Source organism: Phoca vitulina, unplaced genomic scaffold (genome assembly GCF_004348235.1).
Source record: "Phoca vitulina isolate PV1807 unplaced genomic scaffold, GSC_HSeal_1.0 scaffold53, whole genome shotgun sequence".
In the NCBI taxonomy this organism is placed as follows: Eukaryota; Metazoa; Chordata; class Mammalia; order Carnivora; family Phocidae; genus Phoca; species Phoca vitulina.
The window spans coordinates 12,488,183-12,510,715 of NW_022589756.1; the positions used below are offsets into that span (position 1 = coordinate 12,488,183).

Sequence of the window (22,533 nt, forward strand, 5' to 3'; positions counted from 1 at the left end):
AGTTATGAAAACACTCTTTATAAGGCAATTTTTTTTTTTTTGAGAATTGCATGAACCTTACAGAATCTATTCAAAGTACCCAAATGGTTAGTAATTATTACCAATTTCATCATGAGATTACTTGGATAATTTATTTTTTTTATTTTTTTTAAGATTTACATATTATTTATTTGAAAGAGAGCACACACACATGCCCATGAGCCAGCTAGAGCGGGAGGTTGGAGGGGGTATAGGGGCAGAGGGAGAGGCAGTGAGACTCTTAAGCAGACTCCACTCTGAGTGCAGAACCTGATGGAGGGGGGCTTGATCCCATGACCCTGAGGGCATGACCTGAGCTGAAACCAAGACTTGGACGCTCAACCGACTGTGCTACCCAGGCGTGCTGGGAATGGCCAGCAATCCCTGTACTGAGGGATGAAAGATTATTCCAGACTTTTCTGTGAAAGAGAGGAGAAAGCAAGGGGTGGTCAACGCTCAGAGACAAAGACCCTTTGCTCTTCTTCGCTCCCACCTTTATTGGTCCTTCAGGATAATCATAAATCTTTATCACTGTTTCTCAAGCATGTAAAGTGGGAGAAGGGGCCTTACTGGAACGAGGAGGATCTGTTTACTGGAAAGATACGATATGCTAACCTGCGTGTTCTATGAGTTCTGCTAAACATAGCCTAAGGGACAATGCATATATCTCTTTAGATCACAGGGCAGCTGTTTGGGCTAAGAAAGCTTCAGGAAAGGCAACTCCCCACTACATTCCTATGGCAGAGTGGTCACGCAGGCCTTGGCATTCCAAAGGCCTACACCCTTCTCCAAAACCTTCCCTTGCCCTCAGTGGCCTCCGTGTTACCTTTTAGCAAGCCAGGTATTAGGAATGATTTCATGCTCTATATTAACCCCAACACAGGTGCCCTGAGATTACTTGGATAATTTAACAGTGATATCATGAAAATAGTTCAGTTATTCTTGCCCTATTTCATTATTTAAAAAATTTTGTATTTTAGTAAAGTCTTAAAAATCTAAAGTATATTCATATATTTTAAGAATTTTTAGGCATTCTGTATGTAGTTGATAAATTGATATAAAAGGATAGTTTGCATGTATGTTTCTGATCCCTAAACACTTAAGGGTAGAATCCAACTTTCCCAGAGTTTCTGAAACTTTGTTAGGAATTTTAAGCCCTGGAATCTCATCCATCCCTTTATCCAGTGGCTGTGCTCATGAATCACGGTAGCACGTGGCTCAAGCCACAAGCCTGGAAGTTTTGCGCTGAAACCTATCTAAAAATACACTAGCAAGTTTCCTGGATGTGCTCTTTGATTCTCTTTCACAACTGGACCAGAGAATGTCACCTAAAAAAAGATCAGCATGTTAATTCACTGACCTTATCTTTCTTAACATAGTTAGAATAAGGAGAGAATAAAACCAAGATTTTGGTTGTTCAGATAAACAATTATTTTAAGGAGAGATACCATGGTCATGGTAGTAGGGAGTATAATCAGAGGATAAGCAGAGATATCAACAAAATGGTTAATTAAGACATAATTTATTCCTCTATTAATTACTTACCATAATAGAGACACAGGGCATGAATATATAGAACACATATATCTCAGGTTTTTTATTAGTAAGTGCATTTTTAAATTATGTTCAAATTTATTGATAGAGAATAGCATGTTTTGCTCTTTTTTGCATTAATAGTTTCCAAATTATTAATGCATAAATTAACTTACATAAATTACATTTAAGAAATTATTCGTCTTCAGTTGAATTTATCCTTTAGCACTTATTTAAAACAAATATAAAGGCCTCTGGAACAAATAGCACCTGGCTCTCAATAAGTACTAAAAGGTACCGGGCGACAGAATCAATGAGTAAGGAAGGTCTTTATATAGTAGATATGCATTTCTCCTATCTCCGAAACAGTTGCTGGAATCAAGTGAAATGATATATCTTTGAGTACTTTCAAAGTATGAAACGCTAACCAAATGTGAAGTAATAATTTTTTTTTTAAATTTATTTATTTGTCAGAGAGAGAAAGAGAGAGAGAGGGAACACAAGCAGGGGGAGTGGCAGGCAGAGGCAGAGGGAGAAGCAGACTCCCCGCTGAGCAAGGAGCCCGATGTGGGACTCGATCCCAGGACCCTGGGATCATGACCTGAGCTGAAGGCAGAGGCTTAACCGACTGAGCCACCCAGGCGTCCCCAAATGTGAAGTAATAAGATGACATACTATTTCCTGGAAAGTGTACTCTCGTGTTGCTTCCAGATGCCAGCAGAAAAATAAGAAAAATATTTTTCAGAAACCAATTTGTATATGTGATTTAGGATCCCTTTACATTGTAATGGAAAATTTTAGGACAAAATATGGGGGGAAAAATGTGACATTTGATGTCATCACAAAGACCTATTTTTACCAATTGCTGCATTTATTTTACAACCAATTAGGAAAATTTACGTGTATAGAAGTGCGATTCCATCTTGAACGACAAATGGGATACTACCTGATCCAGATGTACATTCCCAGTCTCCTGATCGTTATTCTATCCTGGGTTTCATTCTGGATCAATATGGATGCTGCGCCAGCAAGGGTAGCCTTGGGAATAACTACTGTGCTGACTATGACCACACAGAGCTCAGGATCGCGAGCCTCCTTACCAAAGGTAAGTGCACCAAAGGGACATGCACATATATTTGCACAAATATTTATAGATATATAATATTTTTACATAGAAAATTCACATATATGTAATTATCAACTTTTGTCATATTGTATGGATGCACTGTAGTAATATACTTACTATTAGGACTAACACAATAATGAACATTTATATGATGAATGTTATTTATATTCATGAATATATATGTGTGTGTGTATAGCTTTACATATATTTTGCTTTTTTTCCTTAGTATCAATTCTTAGAACTGGAGTCACTACACTGATGGCTGTATGTATTGATGTGTATTGCCAAATATCCCTCCAGAAAAATTTACAGCAGTTACACTCCCACAAGTATTGTATGAGGGTGTCCATAGTACTGTATATAGCACTTATTATTTTTGTGTTTGTTTTTCTTTCCCTTTTTGGCTTTTAAGTTGCCATAGGTCAATAAAAAGGAAAGTTTATCCAATATCATGATTTTAGTCCATGTGGATCTGCCAGAATTAAAATAAACTGTTCTATGAGGTTTGTAAAAAGCCCCAATATTTCTTTTTAAAACATATGCTGAAATAAAACATAGGAAACTCTTTTAATCCATTTAGCAAATAGCAATAGAAAATTCTTTTCCTCTCCTAAATGACTTCTAAAAAAAATTCCTACTATCCAAATTAAGTAATCCTGTCTAGCTTCCAACAACCTTCACTATTATTTTCATTACAATGATGTAGATGTAGTAAAATTATATTAACTTTTCTTGTGCATTTGATGCTATCTACCTGTAATGCCAAGCAAATTATAAATCTATTGTCATGGCTTCCTTAACTCTTACCATGAATTGCATTGTATGACTCAATTTATTAGATTAAAATACCTAAATAAATAAAAGTTGATGGCAGGACATTTTATCACTAAAAAAGTTACTTCAAATAGGAAGACTTGATCTTTAACAATGCTCACACTGCCTAGATAAAATCTAATGGCTGTCTTGCAAAATAAGGTCTACTTTTATTAATACTTAATTGAATTTTCAAAATGATCCATATCAACTAGTGTTTTATAAAATATTATTCAAGTGAAAATTACAGATCTGCTTATAAGATTAAACTAATAAGTCTCAATGCCTATATATATATGTATAAATGTCTCAAGGACTCTGAGTAATAGTTGAAGTCCCATAGTCAATTTGTAAAGGAAATTGCCAGTTTACTCATTGATTTTCTTCAAATTCTAAACAGAAATGAAAGCTCATTCTTCTGTAAGTTGTCAACAAAAGAAGAGAACAATATGCTCCGTTTCAGAAAACTACAGCTTCTATGAGACACAGTATAAAGACATTTGAATAAAAACATTAAGGCAGAATTGGAGAGCATGGAGATCAGAGTGGAGGAAGCAGAAATAAAGAAAGCAACAAATTAAAAAAACAAAAACAAAAACAAAATTAAAACACAAGTTTTTGTTTTTGTTTTTTAAAGGAAAGAAAATCTTGGGATGGCTTCATTTTCTTAAGACATAGGAAAACATTTTTAAAAATCTTTAATTTCACTGTGATCTCAGGGAAGGAATAAATTTTCAACCATGAGCTCAATTATATACATAAATGCACACAAAACCTCTACATCTCTCCAGACATAGAGACAATGACCTCTAGAAATGTGATAACAGATTTATTTCGGACCCACAAAAATAACTGATTAACAAAATGATATCTTAAGAGAGAGTGACAATATCATTTTAGGTTTTTTTTTTAAGATTTTTTACTTATTCATTTAAGAGAGAGAGAGATCATAAGCAGGGGGAGAGGCAGAGGGAGAGGGAGAAGTAGACTCCCCACTGAGCTGGGAGACCAACGTGGGACTCGATCCCAGGACGTGGAGATCGTGATCTGAGCCAGAGGCAGATGCCTAACCATCCAAGCCAGGTTTTGTGATAGTTAGGGAATGGGAGGTTGAGCATATTCAGCTACCTACATTAAAATTCAGGAAGGCGGACACTGAAGACCCAGGATAAACAACAAGAGTTAATCTATTGGGAAGAATAATTCCAAAAAGTAGAAAATCTCTTGAAAAATGCAATTCTGATTCTGTGATTTGGGGGGGCTAGAAAGGCAAGAGGCAAGGGCCCACACTTGCCTTTAGGAACAGATGGCTAAATCATACACCTTAAGACCTGATATATTCTCAACCTCACAAAAGAACCCTCGGATGCCTGAAAGTCTTGCCGCTGAAATATCCACCATTCTCTTACTGACAAAATCTAGGAAGTAGGAAAACAAAATTAAATTCAGGAAGCGAAGAGGATTATCAGACAGAGGAGGAAGAAACAATAAAGCACGAATTTATTATAATTGCTTAGTATTTTGTCCAGCCTGTGTGCCAATGCATCTCCTGCGGATACGAAGGAGTTTGGAAATCAGTCAAGTAAGACTCAGGGTAGAAAATCTCAAAAGATATACCTTAGCCAGCACCTTGAGAACTACAGAGATCAGATTCCTCTCTGATATTTCCTGTTGCATTGTCCTCTACAGTGTCATAATAAATCAAGCGTGTAACGGCCCAAAGCAAGAAGATTCCTGTGATTCATCTCTTGGAACGTGGAGCTATTTGGTGTTTCTGTGGTGCTTGCATTAGGTGACCAGAAGGGGGTAACAATACAGTCTATTGCCAGCAATTTTTCTAAGTTGTATAATGTTAGGGACATTCCCTAACACTGTGCTTGGAGAAGAATGAGTGAGAAAAAATGGTGATGATCATGGAGCCATGTCAATGGAGGGTTTTATAAACCTTGATAAAGATCAGGTTTATTTTGAGTAGATTTTGGAAGGATTTTAATGAGAAGAGTAATCATTCTGACTTTTATTTGAAGATCAGATAGAAGGGGGAGGGAATGTGGAAGCATAGAAACTGCCAAGCAAACTATTGTAGTCTAGAGCAGATGATGGTCAGGCTAGATTCGTAACAGTAGAGGTGGAGAGTAGGAGATGGATTTAGAAAGAGGTGGGTGTTTTAAAAAAAATGCATTTGGAAGTGAAAAAGACAGGATTTGCTCATGAACTGGACCTTGAGGAGTAAGGGAAAAGCAGGAGTCGATGGCAGCATTCAGGTAACTGGGCAAGTAGTGGTAATAGTTAATTAATGAGGAAGATTGGGGGAGGTAACTAATCTATGGTTGAACATGTTAACTTTGAGATGTTTATAAGACAGCCACATGGGATTGTCAAAAAGTCAGAACCTGGGGCACCTGGATGGCTCAGTCAGTTAAGTGGCTGCCTTCGGCTCAGGTCATGATCCCAGGGTCCTGGGATCAAACCCTGAGTCGGGCTCCCTGCTCAGCGAGAGCCTGCTTCTCCCTCTCCCTCTGTCTGCCGCTCTGCCTACTTGTGCTCTCTCTGTCTCTCTGTCAAATAAATAAATAAAATGTTAAAAAAAAAAAGTCAGAACTTCCAAAGTTCTGACAGGGGACACTCAGGCCTCAGATTTCAGGGAGTAAAACCATAGATGGATAAGGAAGCAGAATAGAGATGATTTTTCTAAGAATGAAAGAAAGCCGAGAAAGAAGGGAAAAAAAGATGTATTTGTGGTTGGCCCTCCTCCTCCAGTTGGAAATGCACCTGAATATTCAAAGTCTTCTCTCTCCTTCCTTTTCCCACAACCATCTCCCACCCCCGCCCCCCACACACAGAATAAGTTAGACAGTTGAATTAAAGGCAAGACCCACTCACCCTAAACCTTTACTCTCAAACTCTTGAGATCTCAACATTCTGTGATTTTTATTTTTATTTTTTTTAGATGTGGAAAAGCAATCCTCTCTGGGAGACTTAGGTTTAATCAGGGGTGAAAGAGAGGATAATAATAATCATTTAATTATTTTTGAGTATACATTTGATTTATACTAATACCTAGTTAAAATCTTGGCATTGAGAGAATTATATTTTTTATTAAGTATAGAAATGGGTCAGAATACAGAAAATCAGTAGAAGGAATAAAATATAATTTTAATTTGGAAGCTATGGGTTCTAGCAAGACTCCACACCAGGGAACTCTGGGAAGATCTCAGTTATGCAGCATTATGATATATACTTTACCGTTCGTTTCCCAAAGAGCAGTTATGTCTTATTGGAGACCTACTCCATTCATTCTCTTTCACAGGGACCAGCTAAGGTCCAGCTTTTTTTTTTTTTAAGGTCCAGCTTTTTACATGTTTTTTGTTTCATATCATCTGCTGAAGTACACAAATATCACCATGTACACACTAGTTTAGTTTTAAAAATGAGTTTCAAATCTATTGTCATACCAGAGATCTTTGAACATAGTATGTTAAACAGACAGATGTGTGTGTACACACCCCCCCCACACACACACCCAGACACAAGCTTGGCAGGGGCCAGGGAATCTCTAGATTCCAAGTTCATCCAAACCCCAGCTCTTTTTCTTGTTGTTGTTAAGATTTATTTATTTATTTATTTAAGAGAAAGAGAGCAGGTGTGTGCCTGAGCTGGGGGTCGGGGGTGGGGTGGGGAGGGGAGCAGAGGGAGAGGGACAAGCAGACTCCATGCTAAGCATGGAGCCCGATGTGGGGCTCAATCTTACAACCCTGAGATCATGACCTGAGCTGCAACCAAGAGTCAGGTGCTTAGTGGACTGAGCCACCCAGGTGCCCCCAAACCCTAGGTCTTAACACAATAGAGTCTTGGGGCCCAGGATTGTTTCAGTATAGTTAGGTTGCACTTATTCTGCATAACAAATAATCCCAAGTCTCAATGGTTTACCACATTTATTTTTGCTCATAGGCCTGTGAGTTGCCTGACTCTTCCAGGTCTGTCTGAGATTGGCTGATTTGGATGGGCTTAGGTCGAGGCTGTGGAGTAGGCGCACGTCTGTTCCCAGCCATGTGGAACTGTAGGTAGAGTAGCATACTCTTTTCATGGAGGAACGCAGGAAAATAGGAAGGCAAGCAGAAGCATGCAATGCTTTTGCTCGGAATTAGCACACAGTCACTTTGGTTATTTTCTAAGTCTTCCAAGTCTCACAACCAAACCCAAAGTCAAGGGGGTGGGGGCGAGTGTACTCCACCCACAGGGTAGCTTTGGAGTGGAAAGGAGAAACAAAGGACTGTCAACAAATAATCTTATCTACCTCAGGGACAATGATTTGTTAAAACTTTCTGTCTCCGTTCCTAGACCAGACTCTGTCATATTAGTAAAAACTCAAGAAAACAAGAGAAGAAAAAGGAATGGAGAGAGGAAAGATGGAGGGATTCCTGGAAAGTTCTATGTGAATTTCTCCTACTCTGCCCCCACCACTATGGCCATCTCATTTGGAGCAGAGCTAGAAAATAAGAAACACTTGAAATTTCAAATGTGGATAATCAATTAAATATTTCACAGAAGCTCAGAAGCCTGTAGCCTATGAAAATCTCAAATTCTGCACCAAAAGCTGTTTATCTTGAATAATTTCTTTTGACTTTTTTTCCCCATTCGGTTTGTCTGTGAAACCCATCGAATAGATTTTTGAGAGAACAAAAGATCTTTTACATATTTCTATCCTCATGTAACTAAATCAGTACATGAGTAAATATCATGCAGATATTTAAAGATAAGAACTTTTAAATATTTACTTAGTACTTAGTCCAAACTTGAAAAGCAAAAAAGTCTGTCTTTTTTTTCATATCTTTCTAAGAGAATGTAAAAGCTCAATTGAGTTACTCTTGTATAGAACCGTATTTTCCCCCTGAAAATCACCAGATTAATGAAAAAAAATTAAATGTTGTATGTGTCTACCTTATAGTATAATGAAAACATTGGTTTTAGAAGATGTAACAAAGATAGCTTTTATATTAAGTTTTTACTCTTCCTAAAGACATCAATTATAGAAGTGATTGCAAATGTTAGAAAATATCAATTGAACTAATATATTTTTATTTGGATACCATGGTTGTGTGGGCACACAAAGATCTATATGTGAGATTACATTGAAAAGACAGGGATGTGAAGAAAACTGAAAGATCTATACTCACTATTGTGTTCTTATCTAATTAGTTCTCATTCTCAAAAAACAAACAAACAAACAAACAAAAACCCTGCAGTTTTAAAGGAGAGTAAGCTGTAAATGTCAGCAGTAATATAAATGAGGGGAGGGGACTGCATAGTAATCATATTAATATAGCAATAACTATTACTGTCAGTAATGTTTTGGTCCTTGCCATTTAAATGCAGCATTCTAATATTTATTCAAAATACAGTTAACTAAAATTACTTCAGTTACATTCAGTACAAATATGGTGCAAGTAGGTTCATTTTTAATGAATTTTAATAATCATATTTAACTTACAATACCTATTTGATGTGAGCAATATATTTAATTTTTTAAAAAATGTATTGAATATACTAATAGTTTGGTTTCATATTAGATTCACGTAGGAAACAGAGAAAAAGAAAAAAGTCTAGAAAGTGAAAGAATCATTTATTCGTTCCATTTTTTGTTAAAAATCACAGACTATAATGCATGTGAATGTCATCCAATTTTATTAGTGTTTTATCTATTATCTGTAAACAGGTAATTCCTAAACATAAGGTAGGTCCTATAATAGGAAGGGTAGAAATTGACAGATATCTCTGGTTCTACATTTAATGTTAGAACCTACATTTATTAGGCTTACTAGATCTCACTAGGCTGAAAACTAACAGTTATCAAGCATGTCCTTTGAAGGTGACATAGAGGCATAACCACGGCACAGATACTTAAATCTGATGGCACAATTAGGAAAAAGCATATAATCAAATCACAAAGTTTAATTTTAAAAAAAAATAGGATATAATACAATGGTTTTGGCATCAAACTAAATTTAAAAACAAAACAAGTATATGCTACTTTGAGACAATTTTACCTAAATAATGTCTGAAACTCCCTTTACTGCGTTCACATATATCCTAGAATCATACCACAAACCCTCCCGACAGATTAAAAATGGATGGAAAACTCCCCCTCACCCACGGAATAAAGAACGCTGTCCCAACATCAGTGTCCTTAAGCAACTAACAAGCTTTCTCTGTCTTTGTAATTCCTATTTGAAGTTGTCAATGAAGGTCTTGACCTCAGAGATAAAGGGATAAAGTAAGTATATGGTTAAAATAAAGATGATGTTATAGACATGCAAAGCCTCCAGTACAAAAATGTGGAGGAGAGAGAAGTCACAGAATTCAACCTTAACAGAGCAGTTAAAAAAGATAATATAGTAAGAAATCCCAGTAACTAATAGTATGCACCTAAGAAGTATTTGCTGCGATATCTAGATTTCATTTCATATAAACGGTAAACATCAGAGCCTTGTCCTGTAGAAGAGACGATGGTAAAATTCCCAGAATTGAAGCAGAAGTCAGAGATAACGAGATGAGCTTTCCAAAATCCCTTAGCCTTTTTGGTTGTACTTTTCTCATCTGGTGACTGGAGGGATTGGCCAAGTCCATTACTTAGGAAAGCTACAGCTCTGTTCTCTTACGATTTCATCTCTTAAAATAAAAACTTTTATGTGGAAAATAAATACTGTGTTCAAAGTATCATTCATTCACTAAGGGTTACAAGGATCATAATCAGTTTGAATGCGACATCGTAAGGACTCCGCTGTTGTGAGCAGCCCTCTGGGATGATAAATGTCCAACTCACAAAACCTTGTACTGTGTGATCCACTGCCTAGTGTTCCAAGAAGGCAGTCCTCCAGACAGCTTCTTTCACTTTTTCAACAGCCACTTCATTCTCCTTTAACACCTGTTTCTAAAACATTGTTTATTCTTTCCCTTGTCTCTCTCTCACTTTAGGTCTGGAAGGAAGCTCAAAATGATTTTGCGACTAATATTTTTTCCTAGACAAATTACAAAACACAAAGTTCTCATATATGTTTTACACTAGGGAGAAATGCAGGATTAAATATACTACAATCTGGATTTTACAAAACCAAGATTAAGGAATAGTCATTGTGATCTGAAATTAAATCCCCGGTGGGGGGGGCGGAAGCCGTAACACAAGCAGGAAATCTTCCAGCATATCTCAGAAGAAAAGCATCTAGTTGAATGCTTGAGTCATTTGTCCATTCCACAGCCAGAACTGCTCCTCACAGTTTCCTTTACATTTCCAAGGAACTGGGAGTATCCATCAGGATTGACTGTCATTAAAGGGAGAAAAATCATCCTGGTTGAAGGGCTATTTTAGCTAATCAAAAGCAATACTCTGTGATGTTTTGCTATGCCTCTTTCTCAAATAAAAAGCAAATTTAGATTGAGAAAAGAATTGATAAAATATTCACTTTCAAGTGGTTCCTGGAAAACCTACCTTCCTTTACTTCCCTAGAGGGCCAACATGTAGGTTTATATGAGATTTTGTGATGCCAACTCCTGGTTCTGGTTGAATCCACTCCTTATTCTTAAATTTAAGTTGTGCTCCTTGTAAATGCATTTTAAAATTCTATTTCTATAAGCTATTGACTAACAGTAGTCTGGGTTATAATTTATAATTTAATAAGTATAATTTACTATAAATAAGTAGTCTGGGTTATAATCTAATAAATATTTACCCACTAATGCATTTGTCATCGATGAGCTCTAGTGTGGGGCATTATCAGTCTCAGGAGGCAATTGTTTTAACCACATTTATGCAGGGTAAGGTAAAGGCATGTATCTTGCCAGACTTCTTGACTATACCATTTGGTGCCTTGCTTGTAATACAACTCACCCAGTGTACTTGTAAAGGAATGTATTCTGAAATTGTTGCTACTCAATAATCCTACCGAAAGCTAGCATAAAAGTAAATGTATTTATGAAGGATTGTCTGAGATAAATGCAACTCATCTCTTCCTCTTAATTAGAGAACACAAAAGCAAACGGCTTCAGAGGCCATAGGCACAAATAAATTACACCACAAAGTGTTCTGGTGTAGTTATTAAGGGGTGGAGATGAGCATTATGGTTAACTGGTGAGGTGAATTCCATACGCTGTAGCACAAGCGAACTCATTGCCATGCCTACGTTCGGCTTGCAGCCTGCCTGTCTCTACTCTCCACCAGCTGGTCAATCTATTATCTCTCTTAGATTAAGTTTGTGCTTCAGAATGCTACCTGGACTCTATTTATACCCCTTTACAATTGATGGTATTGAAATTTGACCTGACACTAAGGTTTGAAGAAATTTTTGGCTGAAGATCAAGGGAGGTTTGCACTTCTATGCCACACTTTAATTAATTAACAGCTTTTTTTTTTTTTTTTTTAATAAAGCGGCGAGTTTTGCTCTTTAACAAAGCTGCTGTAGTCCTCTAGGAAGATATCATAAACAGTGATCAAATCATAATCCACACTGTCCGCAATCCTGTGCCTCTAGGAATCCGTGTTTCTGTTTCAAACATAAAAATAGTGGGAACCTTCCCACCCCTACTCCCTCTGCCACTCATGCTGGCTTTCTCTTCCTCCCAGGCACAGGGTAAGGTTGCGCCTCATCGTTCCGTGGTGGGGCGGACTGTGAGTAGTGCTGGCTCAGGAGTTTTGGGCACGGTGACCTATACCACTGCTAGCCCCAAGTATTTGTTAGCCAACATGAGAGCCGTCAGGGCCCAGTTTTCCTCGACTGTTGCCGCTGCCAGTGTTCCAGATAGTGATCGCCCTGTCAGCTGAGGTCAGTGAGAGTGACAGTGACAAGAGTCACCCTTTAACTCAAAGTGGACATGCCGTGTCCTTTACTGTTCTTTGTTTCAAGCCAGTGAGATTTCGGGACTGTTGGTTACTGTATGCTATCCTAGCTTGAATCCTCCTGGTGCCCACTTCCTTGCATCATTGGAAAGGTAGATGTATAGAAATTCATGCTTAGACGAACTCCCAGAACATGATTGCTTCCTAGAGTCAAGATAAATTTGATTCCGGTCTTTATCGGATGACTGATAATGATAAAATCCATATATATATATAATCATTATCATATATTTGGAATATATATACACATATATCCATATCTGGAATATATATATGTATGTGTATATATATGTATGTGTATATATATATATATATATATACATACATACACATCTACATTTGGAATACATATAGATACACATCTACATTTGGAATATACTATATATAAATATATATATTTATATATATATATAATTGGGACACAAAAAGCAGACTGTCTCTATTTTCTAATGATAACATTAAAAGTAGAATGAATGCATAATTTTTCTGGAAAAAATGGCATAAGAAGTCTATAGAACATAATGATGCTTATATTCCTCTCCTTACATTATGAAACATTTTTAGAATGAAAAAGACAAGGCCTTGCAGTAACCTAGCTCTGCATACTCAAATCATAATTCATCAAGCTGATGTCTTCTTAGATTATCACATGGCAAGTAGGCAGTGGTTTCCCAGCTCATGAAAACACTTCATTATAATTAATGTAAGAGTGTCGTCGAGGGGACTTTCATTGCATTTCAGAGGATAAAATGTTTTCCTAATCTAGTTTTGCTTCCTCAGAGCAACTAGTTTGTTTTTATGTGGTAAATACAATGCTCATGTCTCCTTTTCTACGTTACCTAGGAAGTTGTTTGCCAGATTTTAGGATCAGAACCAGCAAATAAAGAGGACTTTATGATATGTATTCTGCATACTGATTTTAGTCTTAACTATTAGATAAAAGTTAAAGAGGCTGGAATATTAAGATGCAGAGGACAGAAAGTAATAGTTAAATTTATGGGCTTTGGAGCCAGATGAGTTATATTCAAATCTAACTTTGCAACTTGGTAGCTGTCTTAATTGGTTCAGGCTCCTGTAACAGAAGACCATAGAATAGGTGACTTGAAGACCACAGATATTTATTCTCACAATTCTGGAACCTGAGAAGTCCTGCCAAGTCCAAGACATTGGCAGATTCAGTGTCTGGTGAGAGCCTTCCTCCTGGTTCATAGACGGTGATCCTCTAGCCGTGTCCCCTCATGGTAGAGGGACAAAGGAGTTCTCTGGGACCCTTTCTCCAAGGGCACTAACATCATTCATGAGGACTCTACCCTGACAATCTGATCATCTTCCAAAGGCCCCACCTCCTAATACCATCCCCTTGGGGGTTAGATTCCAACATCTGAATTTTGGAAGGACATATTCAGTCCATAACAGTCGCTATGTGACAAGTTATTTTACTTAAGCAAGCTCTTTTATTGTGCCTAAATCTCATCTTTAAAATGGGGATAGTTTCCTCAGTGATTGTGAGGATTAAAAGTGTTATTTTTAGACAACTACTAAGAAGACTCAGTAGTTCCATGGATACTACCAAGGGCATTTCCTAACATGTTAATTATTATAATTATTTCTCTAATAATAAATGGCCAGTGATTTGAAGTCGTTCTACGTGACTCAATCAATTCAACATGACCTGAGAGCACATAGTATGACGAACAGTCTAGGTCCTAGAAATATCAAGATGGGAAAGACTTGGCCTTTGTCTCAGCTCATCGGATATATTAGCCTAAAAAGAGAAAGATACATAAATGGATCGTGTCAGTGCAGTGGAGCAAGGTCAACAATGAGATGAATTATTTCGTGTTTGCTTAGACACAGTTTGTTAAAACAGCAGTATAGATATTTCACTTTGAAATCTTCAAGAACATATTCATTTTTGTATCACCTTAACCAAAGTTTTTGAAAAATAGAAAGCACTTAGGGATTGTGGAGTAGAATAGTTAATTGAAGGTGGGACATTCAAGTGTTGCTATCCAGCAGTCATCTTGTAAGACCTGCTTACAAATAAATATAATTACAATTGTAGTGAGTGACCTGGGAAAAGGTTTCTATGAGGAAAGGGGAGGTAGGAAGGTGAGAAAGGCTGTCCTGGCATTTGGAGAAGGTTCCCTAATAATGTGTTGTCTAAGCTGAGACCTGAAGGACAAATGGCAGTTACCCAAAAGAAGGAGTTTTCCAGACAGAAATAACAGGGAATACAACCTGCTATCAATTGCTTGTCAGTTGCTTTCAGGTTCCAAAAAATAAAAGAAGGGAAGAATAGTTAATATAATAAGCAAGTAAGAAAGTGGCATAAGATGGTAATTATCATATCTTCAGAGGCCTTCACTGACCCTCCTCATCTAACATAGCCCCCTTCACCCTGTCCAACTCTTCCCATTACCCCATTGTGGTTTCTCTGTTGCACTTCTTTTAAATTACCTTTGTGTTTTTATTGTATGTTTTCCCCAAATTCAATGTAAGTTCCATTAAAGATGGATCTTATTTATCTTACTCATCTCCATAACTAAAACACTAAGAACCAAACTTGGGTACCTCAATGGTGTTCAATGAATGAGAAAAAAAAAAAAAAAAGAAAGATTGAATGCCTGTAGTAAGAGAAATAAGCTGGAGGCCAACCATGTAGGGCTTTATACACTATAAAACAGACTTGAGACTTTCAATTAATTGAAAGCAAATGAAGAGTTTTAAGTGGAAGGATTTTAAAATAATCATTTATTGTTGTGTCAAGGATAGATTTGAGGGACTGAAGAACAGATCATTGTGGTTGAGATCACTGGGATGGCAGTAGGAAGGATGGAAAATAGAAAATGATAAATTTGAGAAATAGCAAGAAAGTATAATTAACAGGTGGGTCTTTGATATGAGAGAATGAGAGGACTCCTAGTGTGGGGGTGAACAACTGCAAACACAGTGTAACCTTTCAATGAAGAGAAGGAGGAAGCAGTTATGTTAGTTTGTTGTTTGTCTGGTGGAGCCTGGTAGAGATTCATAACTTTCATTTTTAGTTAGAGTAAATTTGAGGTGTGTGAAACATCCAAAAGGTGCAGTCAAGTAAGAACCTGGCTAGAGAAGGGTCAAATCAGCAAAGAGAGATTTGGAGGCCATAAGCACAGAGGAGAAATTGAATCCATGGTAATAGATGAAGTTGACTCATGAGAAGCTTCACAGTTAGAATAGAAGAGTGCTTGGACTGTATCCCTGAGGAACTCAGGATGAGGAGGAAGGGCCCACAAAGCAGAGTGTGGTAGACCTGAGGGAGGGAAACCTGAAGAACCTGGGTCACGGGAGCCATGGGAAGAGCAAGCTCCAGGAAAGAAGCAGTCTTCAATATGGTGGCTTTGAACAGGTCTCTAGTACAAAGGTCCCCCTGACTGGTGCATCTAACTAATAAATGTTTAGGTTTTATTTTCTCATACTTTTGTATTCAGGGAGTAATACTGAGGAGAGATTGTTGCTTAAAATTGAATCAGAGTTCCAACAGCACATTGGACTATGGGACTGTTGAAATGGTAGTCCAGAGGAATGAACCAGATTGGAGTGAGAATGCCCCAAGGAATAGCAACCAGTAGGGGATGGAAAAAAAAGTGATAAATCTGAAACACATGGGGTGTGTTGTATGTCACGAATATGTTGGGCATGGGCTGGAGTAAGAACCGCTGTTCATATTTTAGTTATTAGCCCTAGAGTTCCAAACCTCCCAGGTCCCAAGTTTGCTGCATTTGGATGGGCAATGAGGGTGGAGGAGGAGAAAAAGAGTTGAATTTGGTGAAGAAGGTCAGAGAAGAAGATGAGTAAAGTAGGCCCTTTAGGCTCAACACTCGGGAGTTGTTCACAATTAGCAGAACCCTAACAGGCATAAATGATGTTTGCATATCTCTGTTGTCATTGAAGACATTCATTGGATTAACATGGAAATTAAATTTCTGATTTATCTCCGGTTCATGTCATTATAGATTCAGGTTGTTAAAGAATGAGCACATACTTTATGAGTAATATTCTTCCAGGAATGTTGTAGCTTGAGACAGCGCTTTTGAAATCTGTATTTTATCTTTTGGGACAGTATGTATTTGAGGGCAGCCAAAGATTTTTGGCATAACTGCAGAACTTATGAGGTTTAAATCTATATTTTATAAACAATTGGACACTTAGCAAGCACTGGAATAAAATGAGGGCATACCTGTCTTTGCTCAGTAGAGGTCATTCTGATAAACAGAAGTCACATTTAAAATAAGTGGAGGAGATGCAGAGGGCTCCTTTGTTGACATATTTCATATGTAAGTTGACACCGTTGGAAGTGTCAAGAAATGGCCTCTTTTTAAAAGAGAATTAATCCAACCCAAGGTATGAACAGAGCATCACTTCAAAAGTGAATCTCCACATGAATCATCATCTGTGATTCATTCTTCCCCTGTATTTTAACATTGTACACCTTAGTTTATCTGCCCATTTATTTAGCGAATATGTACACACATGCCAAACAGTATTGTGGTGGTGAACAACTCAGAGATGACATCTGCCCTCAAAGAGTTCACAATCTCAACAGAAAAAGAACAAGCATGAGCATTTACAAGATACTGTGTTCAGGTAAGCCCGCAAGTGCCGTGGGATTCTGAACCAGACTCGGGCAAAGTCGAGCCTGAGACCAAAAAGGCCAAATGAGAAGGGGGGAGAGAGGTTTGTCCTTTATTTATTGCTCTCCCCAACATAGATTTCCCCTGAAGAGTAAGCCACTTTCCCCCTTTTAAACCACAGCCTAAATTTGATCAAGATTTCCACAGGTTGATATTGACAAAAACACCACTAGATATTAAGAATGAATAGAGAGGAAAAAAAATACAGAATATACAAACAGCACAGAAACAGTCAAATTTCCAAAGTGTAAGGTTTTGATCCTTAAGATAACTGTGCATTGAGTCCAAAGAAGTAGTTAGTACATCTTTGCTTACATCTAGCCTCGAGTTCTGCTCTCCTCGACTTCTTGGGAAGGGACATTTGTTTCTATCAGTGGGGAAGCAAAGTTTTAGGTAATTGTCCATTTCCCAGGAAAAATTAAAAAAAAAATTATTTCACATAAATATCTTTCATTCTTAATCTCATTCCTGGCAAATGAGAGAATTTTTTTCCCCACATCTAACTGATGTGTCTAAGGTACCCAACAAAATGAACGGCTCTTGCTCATAGCACAAAAGGTTATGATTTTACCAGTATTGCTATCATGATATAACACTGTGTGTAATACAGACACATATACAATAAGAAAGGATACTAAAACTTACAGAAATTTTTCATCCTTAAGCAATTGACATATACAGCAACATTTGTCCAATTACATCCTCAAATCACTGCCCTGTTAAGCTGAGAGAAAAATTAAAGCAGTTTCTTAAAGTTTACTGAATTGTTCCTCCAAAGGTCTTCAGTCTGTATGAATCTGTTTCTAAGAAACAGGGACATATTTCTTCCTTTTATGCTTCTCTTTGTTTCACTTCTTTGTGGTTTTTTTTTCTCTTAAAAATAGTAGGAAAAATAATTCTCTGTTCTTTATTTTTTCTTCTCTTTATCTTCTCTTCCTTATCTTTGACGAGGCAGAAAACAGCAAGACCCTGTGCTAACGAGGTAGTGAGGGTGAAGGAGGCTGGCTGGGGTTGGCAGGACCTGGGTCCATGGGTCAAGGAGGAGGTCAAGACCAAGGTGGCCAGTGGGGTCTTCCTGTGTGAAGCCAGAGCCAGTAAGGCATCTGGGGTTAATGGGGCTCAGGCTGGAGGTGACCAGCAGAATTAAGATATTAGTTACATACAGGAAGACTCTTTAAATATATGTTAAAGATAATGAGAGACAAGCTTGTCGCTGTCTGAGAAAGTGTTACATCGATCAAAAAGGTGAAAGCTAGAGTGAACCCTGTGGTAGTGAATTGGAATTATAGATGCCAGTGGGAATTCATGTTTTAAATATAGATAGATAAATGATACACAGAGAGGGGCGCCTGGGTGGCTCAGTTGGTTAAGCTTCTGACTCTTGATTTTGGCTCAGGCCATGATCTCATGGTCTGATATCGAGCCCACATTGCACTCTGTGCTGGGCATGGAGCCTGCTTAAAATGCTTTCTCTCTCTCTCCCTCTGCCCCTCCTACCCCACCACTCTTGCTCTCTTTTTCTCTCTCAAGAAAAAAAAAAGATGCACAGATAGATGATAAACAGATATGTTATATATATTATAATATATTGTATATATGCAGATATATAATATGTGACATATTATATATAACAGTGATATATATATATATAAATATATATATTAGTTATGGATGCGTGTGTGTATGTATGTATACAATTCCTAACTCTCTCTGCTAAGAGGGCCTAGAAATAGTGATACCCAGGAAACAACGAGCACACCCAGTGCCTAGATCCTCGGTTTCTAAAAGCCGTTCCTCACTAAAGAAATGATTCTAGAGGAAAGGAGAAAGAAAGAAAGAGAGAGAGAAAAAGAGAGAGAAAGGAAGAAAGGAAAGAAGGAAGCAAGGAAGGAAGGAAGGAAGGAAGGCCTTAATCAAGGACTGGAATAGGAAATTACAGATGAGTCGGCAATGCCTCGTGCCAGAAAGTAAGAAAGCCCCCAAATCATGAGGGAGACTTGCCAAAAGGATGCATGGCCTAACTTCTAGGGCCTGACCCAGTCTGTATAGTTAGTGTGAGCATCAAAATAGTGATGTTAATGCATTATAACCCATTAAACAAAATCATTATTATTATAAATGAATGTGGGAGACAGAAACTTTCCTTACTGTAGAATGCTAACTAATACATGTGGATGGAATTAGAAAACCCACATTTAGAAATCATAATTGTAATAATTGATTCAGGCAAAAGTCATCAGTGTCTAACGGATGAAAGTTTAAAGAGTAAGAAGATACTATGTAGTTTCAAATATCTCCACACAAGGGAAATTTATATCTTTTTTTTTTTTATTTTTTTTATTTTTTAAAGATTTTATTTATTTATTTGAGAGAGAGAGAATGAGAGACAGAGAGCATGAGAGGGAGGAGGGTCAGAGGGAGAAGCAGACTCCCTGCCGAGCAGGGAGCCTGATGCGGGACTCGATCCCGGGACTCCAGGATCATGACCTGAGCCGAAGGCAGTCGCTTAACCAACTGAGCCACCCAGGCGTCCCAATTTATATCTTTATAGTAGAGAAACCTGGTAGACAACACCTTAACCAACTGATCAACGTTCAGTGCCTTCTGGTATGGTACACTGTGAAGAACAGGGCATCACTCTTCCTATTAAAATCCCATAATCTGAGTTTAAAATGAGGAAACATCAGGTAAACTAAAAGTGGGAGACACTCAGAAAATATTTGGTCTACACTCATCGAAAATATCAAGGTCACAGAAGGCAAGAAAAAACTGACCAAAATATTCCACACTGAAGACTAAAGAGATATGATGCCAAAATGCAACACACAATTCTAGATTAAGTCCTGGAACTGGTTCGAAAACTGTTTTTCTGCTAAAAAGGCCATCGTTGGGACAGTTGCTGAAATGAGAATGAGCTTTTAGGATTAGATGGTAGTATTTTATTAACGTCAATCTGATTTTATTGGTCATACTAGAGTTATGTAGGAGGAGATTGTCATTTTCTTTTAGAAAATACACGTAAGTATTTCAGGGTAACAGGCCATCATGTCTGCAAATTATACTCAAATAGTTCAAGGGGAAAACATAAATGATAGAGATAGAGACAAATATAACATTTGGTCAAATGTTAACAACTGGGGAACTTGGGAGGGTTTTTTTGGTTTGTTTTTTATTTGTTTTTTATTTTTTTATTTTTTTACTGTTCTTGCAACATGTTTGTTAATGTTAAAATTATTTCAAAATAAAAACATTTAGTGAAGCAAATATGGAACTAAAAGGTAAGTGGCATTATCTATATTTCAATGTTACTTCATACTTTTTTGAGCATTATCCTATACTACACTGAAGGTAAAATTACACTTAACTTATTTTTTCTTCATCATGTGTTTGGTCTTGTGTTTCATTGGACAACAATTTTTAACAAAATATACACAGGTTGTAATGTATGACTGATACACAAACTTGCAAAAATTAATTATTAAAAAATAAAAAAAATGTTTATTAAGTTAAAAAAAAGTCTTGGTCTTGTTGCTTTCTTTTTCCAGCTGATATAAATGGTACAATTTAGCATCAGACATTCGGTTTTGTTCTTGATGGACACAACAATATAACTCAATTTGCTCACTCTTTCTCTCTTTGCTAGGTTTCTTATGTCAAAGCTATTGACATTTGGATGGCAGTATGCCTCCTTTTTGTGTTTTCAGCACTTCTGGAATATGCAGCTGTAAATTTTGTATCAAGACAACACAAAGAACTTCTGAGATTTCGACGAAAGAGAAAGAATAAGGTAGGCGATTAAATGCATCGGGTTCGGCGGGATACCAATTGTCACTGGAAAGTAAATTTGTTATATGTAATAGAGTGGTGCAGAGAGGAAGTGGAGTCTGAGAACCAAAGGATACAACTATTCCTTTGGTTTTGTCCAATCGAAACTGAAATTATCAAAAATAGCTTCAGGGATAAAATGGTGACATCCAGTTCTACTTTATATAGCGTATCTATCGACATGAGAGCTTTATCAATCTCTTTCTAATGTACTTCCTGGAACAACACCATTTTTTGCTTCAATTAACAAAATATATCATTTCTTACTTGCAACGTGAGAGTGTTCCTGATGGTCTTACTTAACACATCATTGGATATAGCTATTAAAGTTGTTCCTTTTATCAAAGTAATTCCTTTCATTGTTTCCATAAAATATTACCTATTTGTTAATGCTATGATGTTCACGTAGAACTATGTGGTCTCTTGCTCATGCATACTTTCATGTTTTTAAGATATTTATTCTGAATCTCTATGGGAAACACAAGGTGTTATTATTGCCTTGCTGTAACTGTTAAATGAAATCCAGAAGAAATTGTATTGAGAACATCATTAGGAGACCACAGGAAGTTGCAGAAGTAATCTCATAATTGAATTTGGATGTACAGAATGGAGTTGTTCCCCTCTATTAAGACTTGTAATGTTGTCTTTATATGCACATAAGCTCGATCAACCCCCTTTCCTCTTCTGGAAGGGAGAGTTTCTATTGACAAGCATATCTATCAGTTTACTTCTTTTAATGTGAATGTGCCAACTGACATTTAAAAGCAAATGGACTCATACGCAATAGAGAAATGTCAAATTATGTAACAGGAGAAATTGTGGCCAGAATCCAGTGTATTGGAATATTTAAGTCAAAACACACTCAAATCTTAGAAATAATAGTCTGGTTCATATAGGATGCATTTTTAAGGATTTTGAAAGGATTTAATTTTTTTTTTTGAGGTTTCCTTGTAGTTTCTGAATTACTCGCTGCAATTTACATATTCATAAAATTGTTTAAAGCCCTAAGCCCATGATCTCTCAGTACTGAGCATTAAACATATTCTAAAGTAATAATGAATTCAGTCATGTCTAATTAACTCCCCCAAATCATAATAAATACCCAATTCACAGTAGCATGGAAGGAACATCGAGGACTGTGATACTCTGAGTAATACATGGGACAAAAACAGTGCCTGAGCTTTTATTTGATCAAATTGTTATGAAAATAAAGGCACATCATTTGTATATTGAAACATTTTAATAGGGAAATTTATTTTTCTCTATCTCTTTCTCCCCCCCACAGCCCCATCTACTGGTTTCCTTACACTTTTCTCCTTCTTTTTCTCGCTCTTTATTCCCCTTTTTTCTCCCTCCCTACTGTCTACCTGCTCCTCTTTCTTTTCATGACACTTGGCCCTGGCTGAAACATTATCGCAGGACAAAAAATTCTATATCACAAGGGTAAAGCTCCTGTTTTCCTTTCCCTGAAATGACTGATAAAGACAACTTTTCCTTCTAATGTCATTAATCTGAAGTAAAGTAATACTTATTTCCCCTTCCCATTTTGGTTTGCTTTTTCACTTTTATTTTCCATTTCTCTACCTTTCTCCTCCTTCCTATACAATTTAGAATGTATCAACCAGGTGCTGGGAAGTATTAGGTATGTGATGTCC

The 22,533-nt window shown here is 37.1% G+C and overlaps 1 protein-coding gene across 2 annotated transcripts in view; it reads left to right on the forward strand.

Moving 5' to 3' along the window:
• The window catches only part of GLRA3 (glycine receptor alpha 3), a 197,468-nt gene that overhangs the window by 158,654 nt on the left and 16,281 nt on the right, over window positions 1-22,533 (forward strand). For both annotated transcript variants that reach the window (XM_032389063.1, XM_032389064.1), the window contains exons 7-8: window positions 2,442-2,656; window positions 20,697-20,840. In XM_032389063.1, coding sequence (XP_032244954.1) covers window positions 2,442-2,656; window positions 20,697-20,840 — 359 coding nt within the window. The remainder of the gene's footprint in view (window positions 1-2,441; window positions 2,657-20,696; window positions 20,841-22,533) is intronic.